This window comes from Stegostoma tigrinum, chromosome 30 (assembly GCF_030684315.1).
Source record: "Stegostoma tigrinum isolate sSteTig4 chromosome 30, sSteTig4.hap1, whole genome shotgun sequence".
Taxonomy (NCBI): Eukaryota; Metazoa; Chordata; class Chondrichthyes; order Orectolobiformes; family Stegostomatidae; genus Stegostoma; species Stegostoma tigrinum.
The window spans coordinates 10932394-10950916 of record NC_081383.1 but is presented as its reverse complement, the minus strand read 5'-3'; the positions used below and the strand labels follow the sequence as shown (position 1 = coordinate 10950916).

Genomic DNA, 18523 nt, shown 5'->3' with positions numbered 1-18523 from the left:
ATCATTTTGAGAAGGTTAATAATATCCATTTCCTAATCCTTTCACTGTACTGCAGGGCTGACAAAGCATCTGATCAGCTAGAGAAGCACATCCACCATCCAGTTTACTAACTACATCTTGCCATAGTGCTAGGAAGTCAAAATAGATTGGACAAAGAAACGGATGGAACCCATTTTCATTCACAGTTGCCTGCAAAGAGGGCTTAACATAGGTTTGCTATCACCAAGGCTACTTGGTAGATTTAAAAAAAAAATTATCAGCTGCAACTCTAAATTCAAACATCGTAACTAATTGGGACCATCACATTTTCTTTATTTTTCTAATTTATGGTTTGGAATTGTGAGCTGCATTTGAGAGTTAAACTTTAGACGTTGAGCTGCAGCAATTTCTAAAATTGGAAAGAACAAGAACTGATAACATGTTTGTGGGAACTGGCCTGTAAAGTAACTGCAGTTTGATTATTGAGTTTTAAGAACACTCCAAACATTTCAGCACTTGAGATGCTTGATGCACAAGAACTGGCAGCTGCGTGAATGTTAAAAGGATCAATTAAAAAAGAGCAGTGCCAGCCAAAGAGAGAGAAATTGGATACAAAAAGAGAAACCACAGATTGAACTGGCGTGCACTGGGTGTTGACCAGTCTGGCTGTGAAAACAGAGAGTTTTGATTGCTCTCTAGTTATCTTTATTATTGACCTTTTGAAAGCTCTGTGAAAAGAACCCCGGTGTGCAAGATTGAAGTAAAAATCTCTAGTGGTTTGCAGAAGCTGCTTGTATTGATGTCAGAATTCAGGGGAGATAGTTTGCTGAGCCTGCAAACAATGTTTTCAAGGATTGTATAAATGTTTAGCAACCAGGGGCTCTAAACTCCTGAAGTAAACTGGCCAGTCACAATTCAATTTCTTTCTAATTCTTCTCTTCACTGTGTCTGCGGTGAGACAGTGTGGTTACGATCAAAGATTGAGTGTAAATCACAGATATTAATTAAATTAGCTTGTCGTCTTTTTGGTTAGCTTTGCCCAACTGAAGTTATTAAAAATAAATTATCAATTTACTATTAATCATGTGCGTTTAAGCTATAAGATTTGTGTCATATTTTATTCATAAAATCTGGTTAGGAACAACTGGGAAATTTTGAGGGTCATTGAATATTTTTCATTTCGCTGCTGCAATCCATTGTTAGCAAATTGATTTGGTCTAGCTTGCTATCTCTATGCCTTAACAAATAGGAAAGGTTTAACAGACTAGTGTAAATGACTCAGTGCTGATCAGCACTGTCATATTTCAGACAGGAAGCTTTGAACAGTATTGTTTTATCTATCTATTTTCTAGAAGAATCAATTATTCTTAATATTTTGGACTTAATCCAGGTAAGAGAATTATTAAAAGATACACTCATAAACTTAGTTCAATTAAGAACTAACATGCGACATTTTAAAAATCCTGTAAAGTTATATTTATCTGGTTTAGTGCTGCTAGGTCTTAATGTGAGTTTTGCTCAACTGCTCGCAACAAGGTAAACAGATAGATCTATTCAAGGCTAGTCATGAGGAAATCAATCCTTTTGTAAACTGAATTTTCTTAATCACCAGTCTTTGACGATACCAAAGGAAACTTGGCAGTTTACCTACGAGTGTATAAGATCCAGTTACACCAACTGAAAGCAAGAACAGCCAACATATCAGCTGCTTTAAACATTGAAGGAAAAAGCACATGAAGACAGATTAGAATACATTTTACCCATTGAGAATCAACTTCACTCTTGAAGACTGAGGGTGTAATATAATCTGGCTGTTATCTAATGGTTATTTAATTCTACTAATCTAATGAATATTTAAAAATAGTCCAGCAACAGATGCATCTCCTGAAGTAGTATACACACTTCACATCTGCTACCCAAATTTCCTTGCTGTCAACAGTGCCCAAAGTATAGAAAACACTGGTCTCCTGCTTTTGCTCCTGAACAGAGACCAAAGGAACACAGAAACAGTGACAGTGACAATGAGAGCATGATGTCCAGAGGACTTAGGCACACGTCTTGGACTAAAATGGCACTTTCCGTAGAGTAACTCCTCCGGTCCAAAGATGTGCAGGCTAGGTGGATTGGCCATGCTAAATTGCCCACAGTATTCAGGGGTGTGTGGGTTATAGGGGGATGGGTCTGGGTGGGATGCTTCAAGGGGCGGTGTGGGCTTATTGGGCTGAAGGGCCTGTTTCCACACTGTAGGGAATCTAATCTAATCTAAACCAAACTTGCACCTTTTGATGTGATAAGTTAGGAGGTGATCAGATTTGAAGCTTAGAAATAAATTGATAGGGCAAGAAAGAAAGAGGAACATATTTTGCCATCACAAAAAGTGCAAGTCAAAATCAGAGCTAGGCTATTCAGGACAGAAGTTAGTAAGTATTTCTTCCTATAAAAAAGGATGGTGATAGTGTGAAACACTCTCCTGTAAATGATAAAAAGGAATCAATTAGTAATTTTAAATTCAAGATTTGAGACCTTTCTACTAGGGGTATTAGGGAATATGGAATCATTGCAAGAGGAGTCAAGACAGAAAATCAGCAGGTTTTTCATAAAACAGTGGAACTGGCAGAATTGGCTACTCCTACTATTGTATTCTCAGTTTAATGCAAACATAAAAGCATTACATCACACTGAAGTCTCAGTCACTTCAAATAAAGGGCTGCTGCGAAACAAGACAGTGGAGCCTACAGTGCCGGCAGCCTCAGGTTATGTTGCATAATCACTGCTTAAGAGTTTTTGCATTTTTGCACAGAAAGGACATAAAATATCACATTTAAAAGCTTTACACTGGCAAGATCCATCAAGTGACACTATAGTTTCATATAAAACGGTTAACATCTTGCAGTTTTAACTGTACAGAGGTCAATTCTGTTTAAACAGCTCTACACTAATTTAAACCTGACAGTTCGAGGGGAACGTCAGGTGACTAGACACCAGGGGAGAAATTATGTATCATAAATGCTCACTAGAGGATTAAAAATTAAGTGTCCCACCTTGGTGCAGCAGTATACTTGGAAGGTTTTCATCTTCATCATTCTCTTCATCCTCCTCCCCATCATCTGTGGGTTCGCTTGTTGAAAGAGAGTCTACTGAACTGAACTCTACTGACAAAGAGGATGACTGCAATCCTGTATGAATATAGATAATTACATCACTAGTGATGAACTGTGGCTTCAAAAGAAAAGGCCTTGAGGCCATCAAGAACACTGTGGGCAATTTAGCATGGCCAATCCACCTTTGAGCCATAACACAATTACACTTATCTAGCTGGTTCTCCAAAAGCACATTCTGCATTTAAGTCAAACTTCAGAATATTCATGGATAGAATATTTGGCCAGGGACATACTTATACCAGTTGGATTACTTTTCTGTCAACATCAAGGCGGATTTGGAGGTGGCAGAGAGCTTGAGGCAAATGATGAGAGAAATGGTTGATGCTGGGCTCTATGTTTGTAAGAAATGGTAAATAAACAAGCAGTTAATACAAACCTCATGAGAATCAAATGTTACTTTCTCTACAGCACTGCCATATTTCTATTTTTAATTCAAAGTTATGAAATAATTACACAGAAGTGGGATTTTCAAATAACTGCAGAATTTCTCCTGGTAGCGAGTTTTGAGAAGATTTGTAGCTCAGGTTGAGTTTCTGGAAGTGAGTTTGTTCGCTGAGCTGGAAGATTGGTTTTCAGACGTTTCGTCACCATTCTAGGTAACATCATCAGTGAGCTTCCGATGAAGCGCTGGTGTTATGTCCCGCTGAAAAACTAACCTTCCAACTCAGCGAGCAAACTCACATCCAGAATTTCTCCTGGTACCGGCGACTACAAAAGAAACCAGCAAAGCAGAAGCCGTTCTGCTGGCCTTTGAGTGAATGCACATGACCGCTTAATAGGCAAATTTCCAGTCTTCAGAACACTAACGTATCTGCAAGCTGGACAGTGAATCTGGGACAGCATGAGGCCTGACATGAATCCCCGTTAAGTGGCACAAGCGGAGCCTATAAACCCCGGGGTGAGGAAACCTGATAACTAGGTTCACGAGGCGAAAGAGTTAACATGGCTCTGACAGAGACTTGAAGCCCCTCAAGTTGCAGTCTAGCTAGTTTTTACAGCAGAAATATTGCCAATTAATGTCAACAGGGCAAAATACCACTTTGCTTTGGCTTTAAGTAGAAGCAGTAGCAGAAAAAGTTCAAATGCATTTAAATCAAAATGGCAGTACCGAAACAGGTCACTTGACGAGATACATTTTCCCTCACATAAGCTGCTTTTGTCCACTAATTCCAGTTCAGGTGATTTGCAAATCAGAGTGGTGTCAACAATACGGGTTCAATTTCTGCATCAACTGAGATTCCCGAAGGTCCCAACTTCTTAAGTACTCTCCTCACTGGAGGCATGCTGACACTCAGGTTAAACCACAAGTTGCCTCTCTGAGACAGCTGCCCTCTGGTCGAATGGCAACTTTGTTATCTTATAGTAGTCTTAGTAAAGTGTGAAGCTGGATGAACACAGCAGGCCAAGCAGCATCTCAGGAGCACAAAAGCTGACGTTTCGGGCCTAGACCCTTCATCAGACCAAAGGGTCTAGGCCCGAAACGTCAGCTTTTGTGCTTCTGAGATGCTGCTTGTCCGACTGTGTTCATCCAGCTTCACACTTTGTTATCTTGGATTCTCCAGCATCTGCAGTTCCCATTATCTCTTTACTAAGTCTACTCCTTGGTTGGCTCGCCAGCACTTTTTGTTTCATTTTGCTGCTAGCAAGGAAATATTTAAGCTACGATTTAGTTCCTCTCCACTTTATTTGTCAAAATCTGAAAGTTAGAACAGTTTTATAAAGAACAATATTAATGGTGAAAACATTTCATTTGCTGTCAAGGAAGAAAACAAAAAAATCAGGAATTGTTTTGTTTAGGAATGAGGCAGCTGAATTTCAAAGCTGATACGGATGGTTAAAAAAATTGCATTGACTTGACAAGAATTCAAATCACATCAACAATACACTCAAACAGTATACGCCGAACAGTTTGAGTTACAATAAGCAGTTAATTTATTGGCCTTTAATCAGATAATCAAACATGTACACAGGCAAAATAGAAACTAACTTGCTAAAAGTTAACTAGTTTTGCTTCCATCCCTTTAAGTTATCAAAAGCATTTTACTAAAATAGTCAGAATTAAAGAAGGGATGGGTAATAAGCTGCCCATATATACTAACACACTGAACACCATCACCTATTAGAATTACAGAATTCTCTGAAATCTCTCCTTCAGCCATGCTCAGGGCAAAATTTAATTCTCACACAGAATCCCACAGCACCTGCAAACAAAGAACTACAATCCAGAAACAGGCCATTCAACCGACTGTTGGCATTTAACCTCCACATGAACAAACATCTATTAACTATATTTACTCTAAAGAATACATCTTTTAGTTTTTGTATTATTTGTCGATGGAAATACGAAAAGAACTGTTTTAAAAATGAAGGATTGCTGAAAGATTATTACAGGCTTTTAAAGGAAGTAACTTGACACATGCTGTAGCAAAAGTTAGTGAGCTTGTTCACGCATTAGTTGAAACGTCGTTTACAGATGAGCTATTATTGATAGAGGTGTATAAATGGAGATTTAGCAGGCGCTGGTTTGTAGACTTGTGGCCAGTTATTGATAACAAGGCAGTTTGCCTGCCAACATCGTGATTGATTCTCATGTAACTGAACAGGTTAGGGCTATGAACGAGATAATAGGGATTGAGAAGCTGTGAATTCTATGAGCTCCGCTGAATGTCGTAAAAGCCATTTTAAACAAGAAGAAAATCAGGATTTTTTTCCTTCAGCTGTTGCTATTAGGTTAGACTTTTAATTGATGAGTTAGAGAAATTTCTCAGCAGATCTTGTAAACAGGAACACTGAACTGCTTTGCCAGATTTGCCTTCCCCTTGTAACATCCATGTTATTTTTTTTCCATGTGTAAGTGTGTATGTGTAAAAGGGGGAGTTTAAAAGAGGATAAAAGATTTAATGAGTAGAGTTACATGCCAATAGTTCATAATGGTTTACCTGTAACTACAGTTGGTTTACTTTTAATAAATAGTACTTAGTTATGTACATAACCTGTCAACCTCCGTCTATAAAGTAGTAAATTGAGGAATGATACATATTAAAAAAACTAAACTGTGATGCCTTCAGGAGTAGCATGGCTTGATTTCTTCCATCCTATCCCAGTGATGGGCAACATTATCTACCCTGTTACTATTTCCCTTTACCTACCAATCCAATCTTATCCTGGACATCAATACCTTTTCCACCTCAACTGCTGGCCCTGAAAGAAATAAAGCTTAACTAGGTCCAAAAGACAATGGGATGATCAGAAAATCACTGATAGCACATAAAATGAATGCAGAAGTGGGTGGTGTTACATTTAGGGAGTGAAAACGCAAAATAGAAGTACATAGACAAAAGAAAGATTAAAATAATAGACAAATGTTGGATAAAATATGAAATTAATTTAAATATAAAGTGCAAGTAGATAAAGTTAGTTAAGAACGGACAATATCGAGTCTTAGGAATGGACAGAACACATGACCATGACATTACAAACTTTATTAATGACAACAGTTAAGCCACACAATGACAATATTGTTTGAAGTGGTGCTCATCAAATGCAAGATTACAGCAAAATCATAATTTATCAATATTACGAATTAACATGAATCATACAAACTTGAGAAAGCCTTAGGACTGAACTATTCTTAGTACATTAGATTAAACCTCATTAAATGTTCCATTTGGTTTTATTGAAATTAAGAATTTTGAAAACGAAAGTGCAAGTCCACTAGTTGTGGAAATCACCGCCAAGGAGCCGTCAATATACCAGTACAATATACACATTTGCATCAAGTCATGAATGGAGTCAGCAAGCGAGGACATATGAGAGAAATAGAGAAAGGAGAGATAGAAGAAATTTCTTTAAATGGGTGTCAGTGCAAGGAATGCTTTTGTGTAGGCAATGACTGAACTTTTAACCACAAGGTATTAAAAAATTAAAACAGTGAACATTTAATGCAGTGGAATATTCTCTTTGACAGTGCAGTTTTGGATGGCACTTGCAAAGCATCAGCACACAAATACTAAACTGAAGAGGTCCTTCATGCTGTAAACCTGGTTTAAGTAAAAAATGAACAGAAGTGCTACGTTAAATACGAGGCAAAACAAAAAAAGCTTATTTCCTGAAGTTACAGCTTTGCGAATGTCCTCAAAAATGTACTTCAGCAGTTCAGTGATGCTCATTTTTGGCACTGTTATAAGCAGTCTAATGTGAACAAATATAATTCCTCACAGCAGTTAGGTCAGGTTATTAACTGACAATCTGTATAGTTTGGGCTTGAATTGCACCTTCATTAGTAATTTTAACAAATCTCAAATTCATACAGTCACGATTTTTAGTATATTTGAGCTAAGTAAAATTAGCTAAAATTAGTAAAATTAAGTACAAATTGTCATTTGTGATTCATATTTTAGTAAGGAGACTTATTAAACACTTGCTAAAAAAATTCAAAGATTATCTTATTGTCTGTAATGCAAAAATAGTTAATGGATGTCATCCTTCAATAGAAAGATTATCTTACCTATTTCATCAACTTGAAATACTGGTGACTCAAGAGTGTTAGGCTCTTCAGCAGATACAGTATGCATCTTTGAAGCTTCCTCTTCTTTCTGAATTTTTGAAGGAGGGAATGCCTCTTGTTTATTTAGTGGGGTGGTAGAAGAATTGTCTGAAATGCTTCTTTTGTGCCCATTTACATGTTGCCTTGGGTTCCTGGTTCCTGTAAAACCATTTGAATTTGACTGCTTGCTGGATCTAACATTAATATCCAAATCAGCAGAGGTTGCATTGGTACGAAGGCACTCTACAGGTTCTGGGCACTTCTTGCCTTTTCTCCTTTTATGTTCTTCTACGAATTTATTTTGGTCCAAATTACTTTTGATTTCTAACTGAACATCATGGGATCTTCGTAAAAAGTGAGAGCATTCACGTGACCCAATGTTGTCACTAGTCTTATGTTTAGGAGTCAATTCTATATAGTCAGGAGTGTCAGTTGCTGGAATGATCGGAGATTTACAATTGGATTGTACAGAAGAATTGGTAACTTCTTTGCAGGCAGAATTGCAAATAATCCTTGATCTAAGGGTCATCTTTTTAACTTCTCCACTTTGATCTTTACCCTCTCCAGAGATTTCAGAATCACAAATCTGTAAAGATGAATTTCCCACATTTTGCAGCCTCTCTTCACCCCGATATTTCTCTGTGTCAGCAGCTTCCTGTTTCACTGGCAACAGCTGCTCACACAGTGTGTGACTGCTACACGAAGTGTTTGGCTGGCGTTTAAAGAGATTTTTTCTTGGCCTTCGCACACTTCTCCTGACACCACCGTTTCTTTCGTTACCAGCATGGTTTTTCATTTTAGTTGAACTTGGGGTTAACGTGCAAGACCTAGTCAGTCTTTTCTCTTCTTCAACCTCTGATAATGTTTCGTTGCAAGATACTTTTCTGCTACTTTGTCGAGTGCAAACAGTTTCTTGTTCCTGAAGGGAGTGCAATCCATTTTTCTTTGGTGTATTTTTTCTTTCATTTGCATTGCGAACACAGGAACACTCTTTAAGCTCCTTTGAAGTCAGAACTTGAGTCTTTGCCATTACCGGTTCCTGTATAGTCATTTCAGCAATGTGACAGTCATGATTGGCTAAAATATTTAAGGCAATTCGAAGTGCCTTCCTGTAAGTCAGTTCTTCCACAGCTTCTTCGTGAGTAAAATCTTCCTCATGCACTTTTTGTTTTAAAAAGAATATTGATACAGATCAGAGCAGAGAGAACAAAACTACGAAACATCGAATGTGAATATTGCACTCAAGTTATCTATTCTAAGGGAAATTTAAAACTTGCCTCTGCCCATACTGGGCACTCTACAGTATGTGCCCACATTAAATTATTATAAATGCTGTTTTACTCGTGCATACTGAAATAAAGTAAATTTCGTCCCTGGGCTGTGAATGGGTTCCATCCCTGACTTCATAGGTCAATTTGTATGCAACTCAGAACGCAAGACAGCACATAAAACATCCACTTGTAAATATGACTGAATTTTTGCGTGAAGGTTCTTGAAATTAATAGTAACATGGGGTCTTGGTTGTAAGCGCAGATACCATCTGTGAGTATTTTAAGTGCAGTCTTAAAATTCCCTCTTACAGGGAGTGCGCAATTCAAGTAGAAGGAATGAAAAAGAACCCAAAAGCAAATGCTTTTGGTGCATTGTGGCTTTCTTTTAATTCCATATTAACCCACAACTCTACCTATTAATGCAGGAAATACTCAGTCATGATTCTTGCAGAGTAAAAACTTGCGGTGACATACAAGAAGCTATCAAATTCCTTGCATAACCTGAGCCACATACTAGTGGGAAGCTTGAAACAAACCAAAAACAATTTATGCAGAGGTCAAACATTTCCCTGACTTAATGAGATGACCATAGGCTATTACATGCCCAAAAGGTGAAAATGATATACCTCAAACTTACTTTGAGCTTCACTGGAAAAACAGGAGGAGGACAGCATGAGGGGAAGGTGCAGAACTGAAATGACAGGCTACTGGAAACCTGGGGACATGTTTGCCAACTGAACAGTGTTCCATTAGCAGTCACTAATGCGTGTTTGATCTCACCAATATAGAGCGAACCATACTGCAAACAGCAAATGCAGTCGACTCAACTGAAAGTAATGTATATAAATCATTGCTCCATTTGGGGCCTTGGACAGAATGTCAAAATGAGAGATCTTGTACTTGGTGGAAATGGAGGCTCTTTGGGTGGAAGGTGAAAACAAGGGGAACCCTATCATGAGTCTGTGAGCAACTAAAAAGGCAAACTGGGGTGAAATGTTGAAATAGGAGATAAGCTACCTGGGAAAATATAAGATTGCAAGGTTTTTTTACATATATAAGAGGTAAGAGAGGCAAGATTGGATATTGTATCACTCTAAAATGAGGCTGGAGAAGGAGGACAGAGAAATGGCAGAGGAATCGAATAGGTACTTTGTATCATTCTTCAGTGGAAGACACCAGCAGCATATCAGAACTTCGAGAGAGTCAGGAAGCAGAGGTGAATATGGTGGAGCAGCAGCTAGGGAAGCTATAAGGTCTGAAGGTGTTTAATCACCTGGGCCAGATGGATTAACCCCAGAGCTCTGAAAGAGATAGCTGAGGATTTGGAAACACTGGTGGTGATCTTTCAGCAATCATTTGAGTCAAGGAAGGCCTCCGAGAACTGGAAAATAGTTAGCGCAATATCTCTTTTTAAAAGGGAGGAAGGCAGACAACAGGAAATTATAAGCCAGTTAGTCTGACCTGTCATGAATAAGATTTTAGAGCTCATTATTAAAAGGGTAGATTGCGGGATACTTGGAAGTGCATGACAAAATAGGATTGAGACAGCACAGCTTCGGCAGGAGGTGATCACGTCTGACAAATCTGTCAGAACTCTGTGAGGTGGTAACAACCAAATTGGACAAAGGAGAGCTAGTGGATGCGATCTGACTGAACTTCCAGACGGCCTTTGAAAATGTACAACACAGGAGATTACTAACGAAAATAAAAATCCATGACGTTACGGGGCAAGGTATTCGTATGGAGAGGGGATTGGCTCACTGGCAGAAGGCAGACAGTAGAGATAAAGGAGTCTTTTTCAGGATGGCACTTACTGACTACTTGAGTTTCACAAGTGTCAGTATTGGGACCACAACTATTCATGTGAAACATTAAATGATCTGGACAAAGGAACTGAGGGCATTGTATTGTTGCCATGTTTTCAGGTGACACAACGGTCAAGGGACAGATGGTGTGGAGGAAGCAGGGAGGCTGCAGAAGGTCATGGACAGGTTAGGAGGGTGGACTAAAACTGTAGATGGAATATCATGGGGTAAGTGTGAGGTCATGCAGTTTGGTAGTACAAATAATAGTCACAGGATATTCCCTAAATGGGGAAAGGTGTTTGAAATCTGAAGAACAAAGGGACCTAGCAGTCCTAGTTTAGGGTTTTCTTATGGTTAACATGCAGGCTCAGTCGGCAGTTAGAAAGACGAATGTGATGTTAGCATTCATTTTAAGACGGTTAGAATACAAGAGCAGATATGTACTGCTGAGGCTGTATAATGGTCAGGTCAAATGGTATTTGGAATACTGCGAGCAGTTTGGAGCCCGATATCAAAGGGAGGATATGCTGGCATTGGAGGGAGTTGCAGAGGTGGTTTTACAAAAATGACCCCAGGGATGAAGAGCTTTTTATGAGTGGTTGAGGACTCTGGGTATGTACTTGGACCTTGGTAGGATGATGGAGACCTGATCAAAGCGTACAGAGTACTTAGAGACCTGAATACAGAAGAGGTAGAGGAGTTGTTTCCACTAGTTGGACAGACTAGGGCCTGAGGGCACAACCCAGAGTGAAGGGACAACCCTTTACAACTGAGATGAGGAGGAATTTCTCCTGCCAGAGGGTGGTAGAGCTGTGGAACTTGTTGCCACTCTACACGGTGGGGCCAAGACAGAGATAGGTAGGCACTTGATTTAGTAAGGGAACCAAGAGTTACAGGGAGGAAGCAGGAAAATGGGACTGGGAAACATATCAGCCATGATTGAACAGTAGAGCAGACTCATTGGCTTGAATGGCCCAATTCTGCTCACGTATCTATGGTCTTATGGTAGGGAAGGGGTGAGCAAAGAGTACAAGCATCATGCCAAACATCACCTCAACCCCTCCTAATATTCCCACTGTGCTAGTCTGGTCCACTCCCAAATCATCCAAACTCCCATCTACATCCCACAGCACCTACCTATGCAAATACCAGAGATTTAACAACCACCATTTTACCTTGTCCCTTCTCATTACCCAACAGCCAGAATACAACCTTGTAAGGCAAACAGTGATTGGTGTATTTCTTCCAGTCAAGTCTGCCATGTGCTGTTCACCGTTTAGTCTCCACTATAATGGGAAAACCAAACCCTTATTAGATGTCTGCTCCATGAATGCCACTGTTTTAGCTTCTAAGTATGACCCCAGGCCACTGGTGGCCTGTTAGTTTTAATTCCCACTTTGCTCTCATGGGAATATCTCTGCCCTCTGCTTAATGCATTCCTTCAGTGAAACTCACAGCAAGCTTGCAGAGCGATTTCAATTAAGGCATTTTAAAGCCTGCCAGAAACATCATGATTTAAACAATTTAATAACACGATCTCTCCACACTTCACCTTGTATTTTTACTTTTGGGGTTGGCATACCTACTCTAGGTATATCTTCCATTTCTTGCCCCATCTGCATTCCTTTTGTCTGCCAGAGCCAATCTCTTGTCATTAACTCTTTCCAGTTTTCCATTGTATCAGTCTATCTTCGTATCCTTTTCCCACGCAACTCGTGTTCATAGAATATTACACTGCTTGTCTCAGTTTTGATGAAAGTTACAGAGCTGAAAGGTCAACCCTGTTTCTCTCTCCACAGATGCTACCTCCCTGCTTTTTATTTCAGATTTCCAGCATCCACACTATTCTGCTTTCTGACTAACTGCTTAAGACCATTAGTGAGAATCACCACAAAACTTGCTGAATCATTTTGCCTTTAATTAACTGTGCACCAAGGTGCCAATTGGCATGCTAAGGGAGATACAAATGCAACACAAAAGCATTTAAATACTTAAAAGTACTATCAAAAATGCAAGATCCTAATGTGCGTGCATACATACAAACAATTTCACAACCACTAGGTGCTGGAGCAAATAGAGGGAATAATTTTTGACAATAATAAAAAGGCATGTTGAGGAAAAGAAACAGGAAATCTTGAACCAGGATCCCAGAAATAAAAGAAAGTTAGTTAACATTTTGTATAGGGCCCTCTGCTTGAAAATATCCTCTACTGTTGGCAAATATGTAATTTTGTTCAGCAATTCTGTTTGATCAAGATGATGTGTTTATAGCCTTTTCTTATTAAATATTAGATGGCTAAGTAGTTGCAGCACTTAACATACGTCACTACATTAGAAAATCACAAGTCCAATGATTTATTCAATAAAAACTGAAAGAACCATGGATACTGTAAATCAGGGCCAGAAACAGAAGTTGCTGGAAGAGCTGGGCAGGTCTGGCAGCATCTGTGAAGAAAAATCAAAGTTAACATTTCAGGTCCTGTTCTGAGGAAGGATCACTAGACCCAAAATATTAAAACTGACTTTTCATCATAGATACTGCCAGACCTGCTGAGCTTTTCCAGCAACTTCTGGATTTGGTATGCTACTGAGACTTCTGACATTTAGTAACCTGCATTGTGAAACAAAAACTATTGGAAGCAATTAAAGTGTAGCATAATTATTTTATGGTGACGATTTTGAACACCATTATTAAAAACATACACATGTATATAAGCTGAATTGCAATGTTGTAATGAACATATTTGAGCAAGAGGGCAGATAGGGAGGTTTAAAAAAAACAATATCAATGAATTGGCTTAAGGACACATACCATTTCAACCACTGTCATCTCGAGCTTAGCAAGTTATCAGAGTGATGACCTGGATAACAATAGAAGGTGCTCTTCCAATCTGAATAGCAATTATCTTGCATCATTGATGGGCACTACAAGAGCTTATTCATTGCTATTGTGGAACACTATCACAACTGCAGTTCAATGCTGTTCCCACTGAAACTCTCACGCAATATGAATTTTCATCTCCACCTGGAGTTACTGTGTGGTGGCAACCAATATCCATGAATTCATAAAGGTAAAGCTTTGTATTTCTACAGCAGGTTGAATCTTTTTTGAAGTAATATTTTCTAAGTTTGCTTATATCACCATGATGATTGCAGTCTTAATACTGCTGGGGAAAGTATTAACTAACATGTTTGATATCAGTAAGTTTATTCCTCAAAAATATACATCAAATTCAGCAAGTCCATCAAATCTTTTTATATAAAGTCTACAGAGAAGTCAACACAATTCAATATTCTTCAGTATTTTTACAAGCACATAAAAAGTCGTAAAAATACAATTTTCAATGAAAATACGAAAAGTTGAAATACAAAAATACTTCAAGCATAGCCATGGTATAAATAAAGGATCAGCTCCTACATTTCAGATTACTGAACTACTTAAGCTGTGTGGCGCAATAATCAACGAGATATTAATCTTGCTCAAAATGGCACTCTTAAAAAAACTCTAAAAAAATTTGTAAATTTCATAAAGAAGTACTCACCTAATGCAGAACTAATGTCTTCAGCCTGTTTTTGCTCAAATGGTCTTGTGTCTACGTACTTAACACTCAACCTAAAATATAAACCGAATGTTATATTGTGCAGTTGCTTGAACTTAACAATTTTGTACGATAATAGAAGAACAGGAGGCAATTAAGCCCCTCAAGTCTGTTTTGCAAGTGATTCAGAACACCAACCCCAAATAGAGGAACAAGCACGTCCTACAAAACCTGGGTTGGGTTACCCTGCAACTTTGAACACCCAAGTGCCAAAAAATTTAGTCACCATTTGTTTCTTCTCAATACAAAATCTTCCTGAGCAAATCTGATATTTGGACAATATTTAGTTAGCCCAAATAACATTGGTTGAATGGTGTAAGCTGTTCTCCTTAGCTATAGCTTAGAATTGGAGGCATGTAAATGAATAAGTAATATTTAGTACATGTTGCATAGAAAATAATGCTAGTTATTAAAAGAATATGAAATGGATTTTATGGAGCATGTAAAAGAACTTAAACAGCCTAGATTTTTTTCAAACTTTGTAGCAAGTGGAAATTTAATTTGCTTCATCATTGCTTCAATACTTACTGTTTATCCATGCATATTAGTTGGACATCTAAACAATCTGAAATGTTCTCAGATGCCTTACTGGAAGAACTGCCAGACTTCGACAATATCTTTTCAATTAAAAAAGAAGAAAAATTACAACATATACTATTCCAAGCGAAAATGATGCAATCAAGACTTAAATTGCATTTACACAATTGCATTAGTTCCAAATGGAAACAAGTGCAATCAGCAGGGTTTTAAAAATCAATTATAATTGTGAATGTGAAGTTTTTACATCATTCATTTAACTTTTGGTAAGAATTATAAAAAATGTTACAGAATTATGTCCTTGCACTCTTTGAGACTAGATTTGATCAGTCACTCATGATAGCAGTGGTAGCATGATATCAGTAGTCAGAATTATATCAAAAATAACAGCAAACACATTTAGCTATTGCAGTGTGTTACATCTCTCTCTTCAACAGTCTGAAGAACCTTGGGACATTACTGTTATGAGAGGTGGTATATAAGTGCCCATCTTTCAAGGACATGCAAAACAAGGTGACATGAAGGATTATAAATTGACCTTTCACCTCTGGCATATGTTCAAATTCAGCCAAACTTTAATCATTAAACAAAGTTTCCAATTTGAAGCAATTAACACTATTCATGAAGTTTGACAGATCACCACCTAGCTCTTGAGAACGGACCCACAAAAGTAATTTGGTTTTAATTTAGTACAGCACTAATTTTTAAACAAGTCTAACAATGATTGGATTCAATTTTGGAAGTAGACGTTAACAGAAGGAACAAGAGGTTAACTGTGAACATTGTCCATGCAGAGAAGATACTTTTCACTTCAAAAGTATAGGACTTTCTACAAACCTCAGGCTCTTATCACTTACTGCTTCTCAACATATTGTTCTTTGCAACGTTAATAGTGGTGAAAGGGCAAGTTAATCACTCTTTCGGGTTTGTTAACGATTGTAATATACAGAGAATTCATTCTACCAATAGCAACCTTAAACTTCCCTGCTGAACAGATTAAAGGCTAAACTAGTTTAATGTACCGCTAGGTTACTTAGCTAGGAATGACCTTAAACTAATGGTCATTTCACAGATTTCAACAAACGCAGTTAGAAGACATGCCAGTGTACACAATTTTAGTGAACTGATAATGAGGACAGGAAGAAGTGAAACATTCTCACATTAAAAACAATAGGTATATGATCTTCTTTTGAAATGAAATTTGGATAGAAGCAGGAAACAAATACTACATGGTATTAAATCAAAAACTGACTTAAAATTTAAATTCCACTTGATACAACAGTTACTTGCAGCAAGAGTGAAACTACCAATAAATAACTCCAGGAATTATGCTATTCCAAAAAAAAGTACAAACATCAGCTAGGTTGTTCATGGGACGTAGGCACTGATCGCAATGTTAGTAATTATTACTATTCCTAATTCCCCTTGAGACAGTGGTAATGAGCCATCTTCTTGTACGGCTAAACTTCAAGTGTAAAGGCATGCTTTCAGTGCTCTGGGGATAGGAATTCCAATATTGTGACTTGTGGGCACTGAAAGAAAAGTGATTATATTCTCACATCAGAATTTGTGACAAAAGGGAAATGTTCAGCTGGTTCTTGGGCACCTTTTGCACTCTGTCCTCTAGGTGGTAGAAGCCAAGAGTTTGGAAAACTGCTGTTGAAAGACAGCCACTAAATGGGGCTGTCAATTCAATTTTTCCTGTATTTTATTCAATTTTCTATTTTTCAACTCAATTATCTAATTAAGAATTATATAAATTTCCACAAGGATGCAAGGGGAAATGTTTAAAATTGGAATGTTTAAAATTTATAATGAACATTTAGATACCAAACTCAGAACTATCGATACTATAAAATTCTATGATTTTATATTTAAACTTCCCAACCATCATTAGGTCTGATTGTAAATATGCTATTTGATTCTTATTATATGTGAAGCACATTTGATAAAGTGACAGTAAATTATAAATTTACTCTTTAAATTAAGAACCCCTTGACTGCTTACTGAAGTTTTAATAATTCTAAAACATACAATTAAACAAATGATCATACTAGTTCTATCAAACAAATCCCAAACAATTGATTCATTAAATAAATATTATTGGTATCATGATCTGAAATCCATTCTTACAAATACAAAAAACCAGGTAGTTGTAACACCTATCAAACACAAATATGTAATTTATTACACAATTTTTATAAAAGGCACTCATTAAAGGTGAAGTACATTCTATTAATTTGGGGCATATTATAAAATAAATTCTTATCATGCTATTTAAACTCCAAAGTATGAAGTCAGAGGCAGGCTGCAACAAGATATTTGATGTAATACTCGCAAACTCTGTGAACTGAACAACACACAACTTTGGGAAGTACTCTGATTCCAAGATCTCACATCTAGCTGGCAATTAGCTGAAAAGTTAAACACTGCTAAAAACAAAGGATAACCAAGACAAATAAATACGCTCAGAGGTAGTAAGACCTGCAGATGCTGGAGTCAGAGATAACACATTATGGAGCTGCAGGAACACAGCAGGCCAGGCAGCATCAAAGGAGCAGGAAAGTTGATGTTTTGGGTCTGAATCTGAAGAAGGGTCCTGACCCGAAACATCAACTATCTTGCCTCTCTGATGCTGCCTGGCATACTGTGCTCCTCCAGCTCCACACTTATCACCAAATAAATACACACCCTTTTAACTCCAAAATTTATAGGACTTAACTGGGAACATGGTGTTCAGACCAGTATTCTGAAAGAACCATTCATTTAATCCCACCCTTTGTACTTTCTCTATAACCCATGTTTCTCACTTTTTAAATTCCTTTTTGAACGGTTAATGTTAAAAGTGCTTCCATCAACCCCTTGCTGCTTTAAAAATATATCCTCATTCCTCACTCAATCTTTTTCAATCATCTTAAAATTTGAATACTTTGGTTACCAATGCTCCAGTCACTGGAAACAGTTTCTCTAATTTACTCCACCAAAACCCTTTAAAATGATCAACATTTCTTTTAAATCTTCCCTAGGCTTTCTCAGCTTTCGGGATAGTGCGGGAGAACTTCTTTAGTCACTGCACTGGAATCCTGCATTGAGGTAACATTCTTGAAAGTAATAGCAAAAGAAACAAAAATAAAAACAGGGTGGTGCTGAAAAAGCATGACAGGTCTAGCAGCATATATGGAGACAGAAACAGAATCAATATTCTGCACCCTCTCCAAAGCCTTGACATTCATTCTGAAACATTTAGTGCCCTGAAATGGAAACAATCTAGTCTTGGGCTGACTGATTTTTTTTTAAGAAAAGGAGAAAAGTTTGCTGCTCTTGCACTCTGACATTATAAAGCTAAACTTAGCACAGGCCTTCTGAACAATAATTTTCCAGCAACCTTCAAAAGATGTGTAAAACCACAGGTGCATGTTCTTGCACCTTCTACAAAGGTGTACCATTTATCTTACATTTCTTATTCTCTTCTGCACTTTATGTATTCTCAGAGGTTCTGAACTGTTTTATAGAACTCACATATTTCCAATTTTCTTCCTCTGTTTCATTTTAATGCTTTGAAGGCCCTTCCCTTCTCCTCACCAACGCCCAACCCTGAGAAGTATGTGTCTTGTTTGTGCATCAA

At 37.8% G+C, this 18523-nt stretch overlaps 1 protein-coding gene across 1 annotated transcript in view; it reads right to left on the bottom strand.

The window, feature by feature from the left end:
• The window catches only part of LOC125465742 (PWWP domain-containing DNA repair factor 3A-like), a 56383-nt gene that overhangs the window by 18391 nt on the left and 19469 nt on the right, over positions 1 to 18523 (bottom strand). The window contains exons 3-6 of the mRNA XM_048559520.2: positions 14890 to 14978; positions 14305 to 14375; positions 7648 to 8847; positions 3021 to 3155 (exon numbers count right to left, since the gene is read on the bottom strand). Of these exons, the coding sequence (XP_048415477.2) occupies positions 3021 to 3155; positions 7648 to 8847; positions 14305 to 14375; positions 14890 to 14978 (1495 nt within the window). The remainder of the gene's footprint in view (positions 1 to 3020; positions 3156 to 7647; positions 8848 to 14304; positions 14376 to 14889; positions 14979 to 18523) is intronic.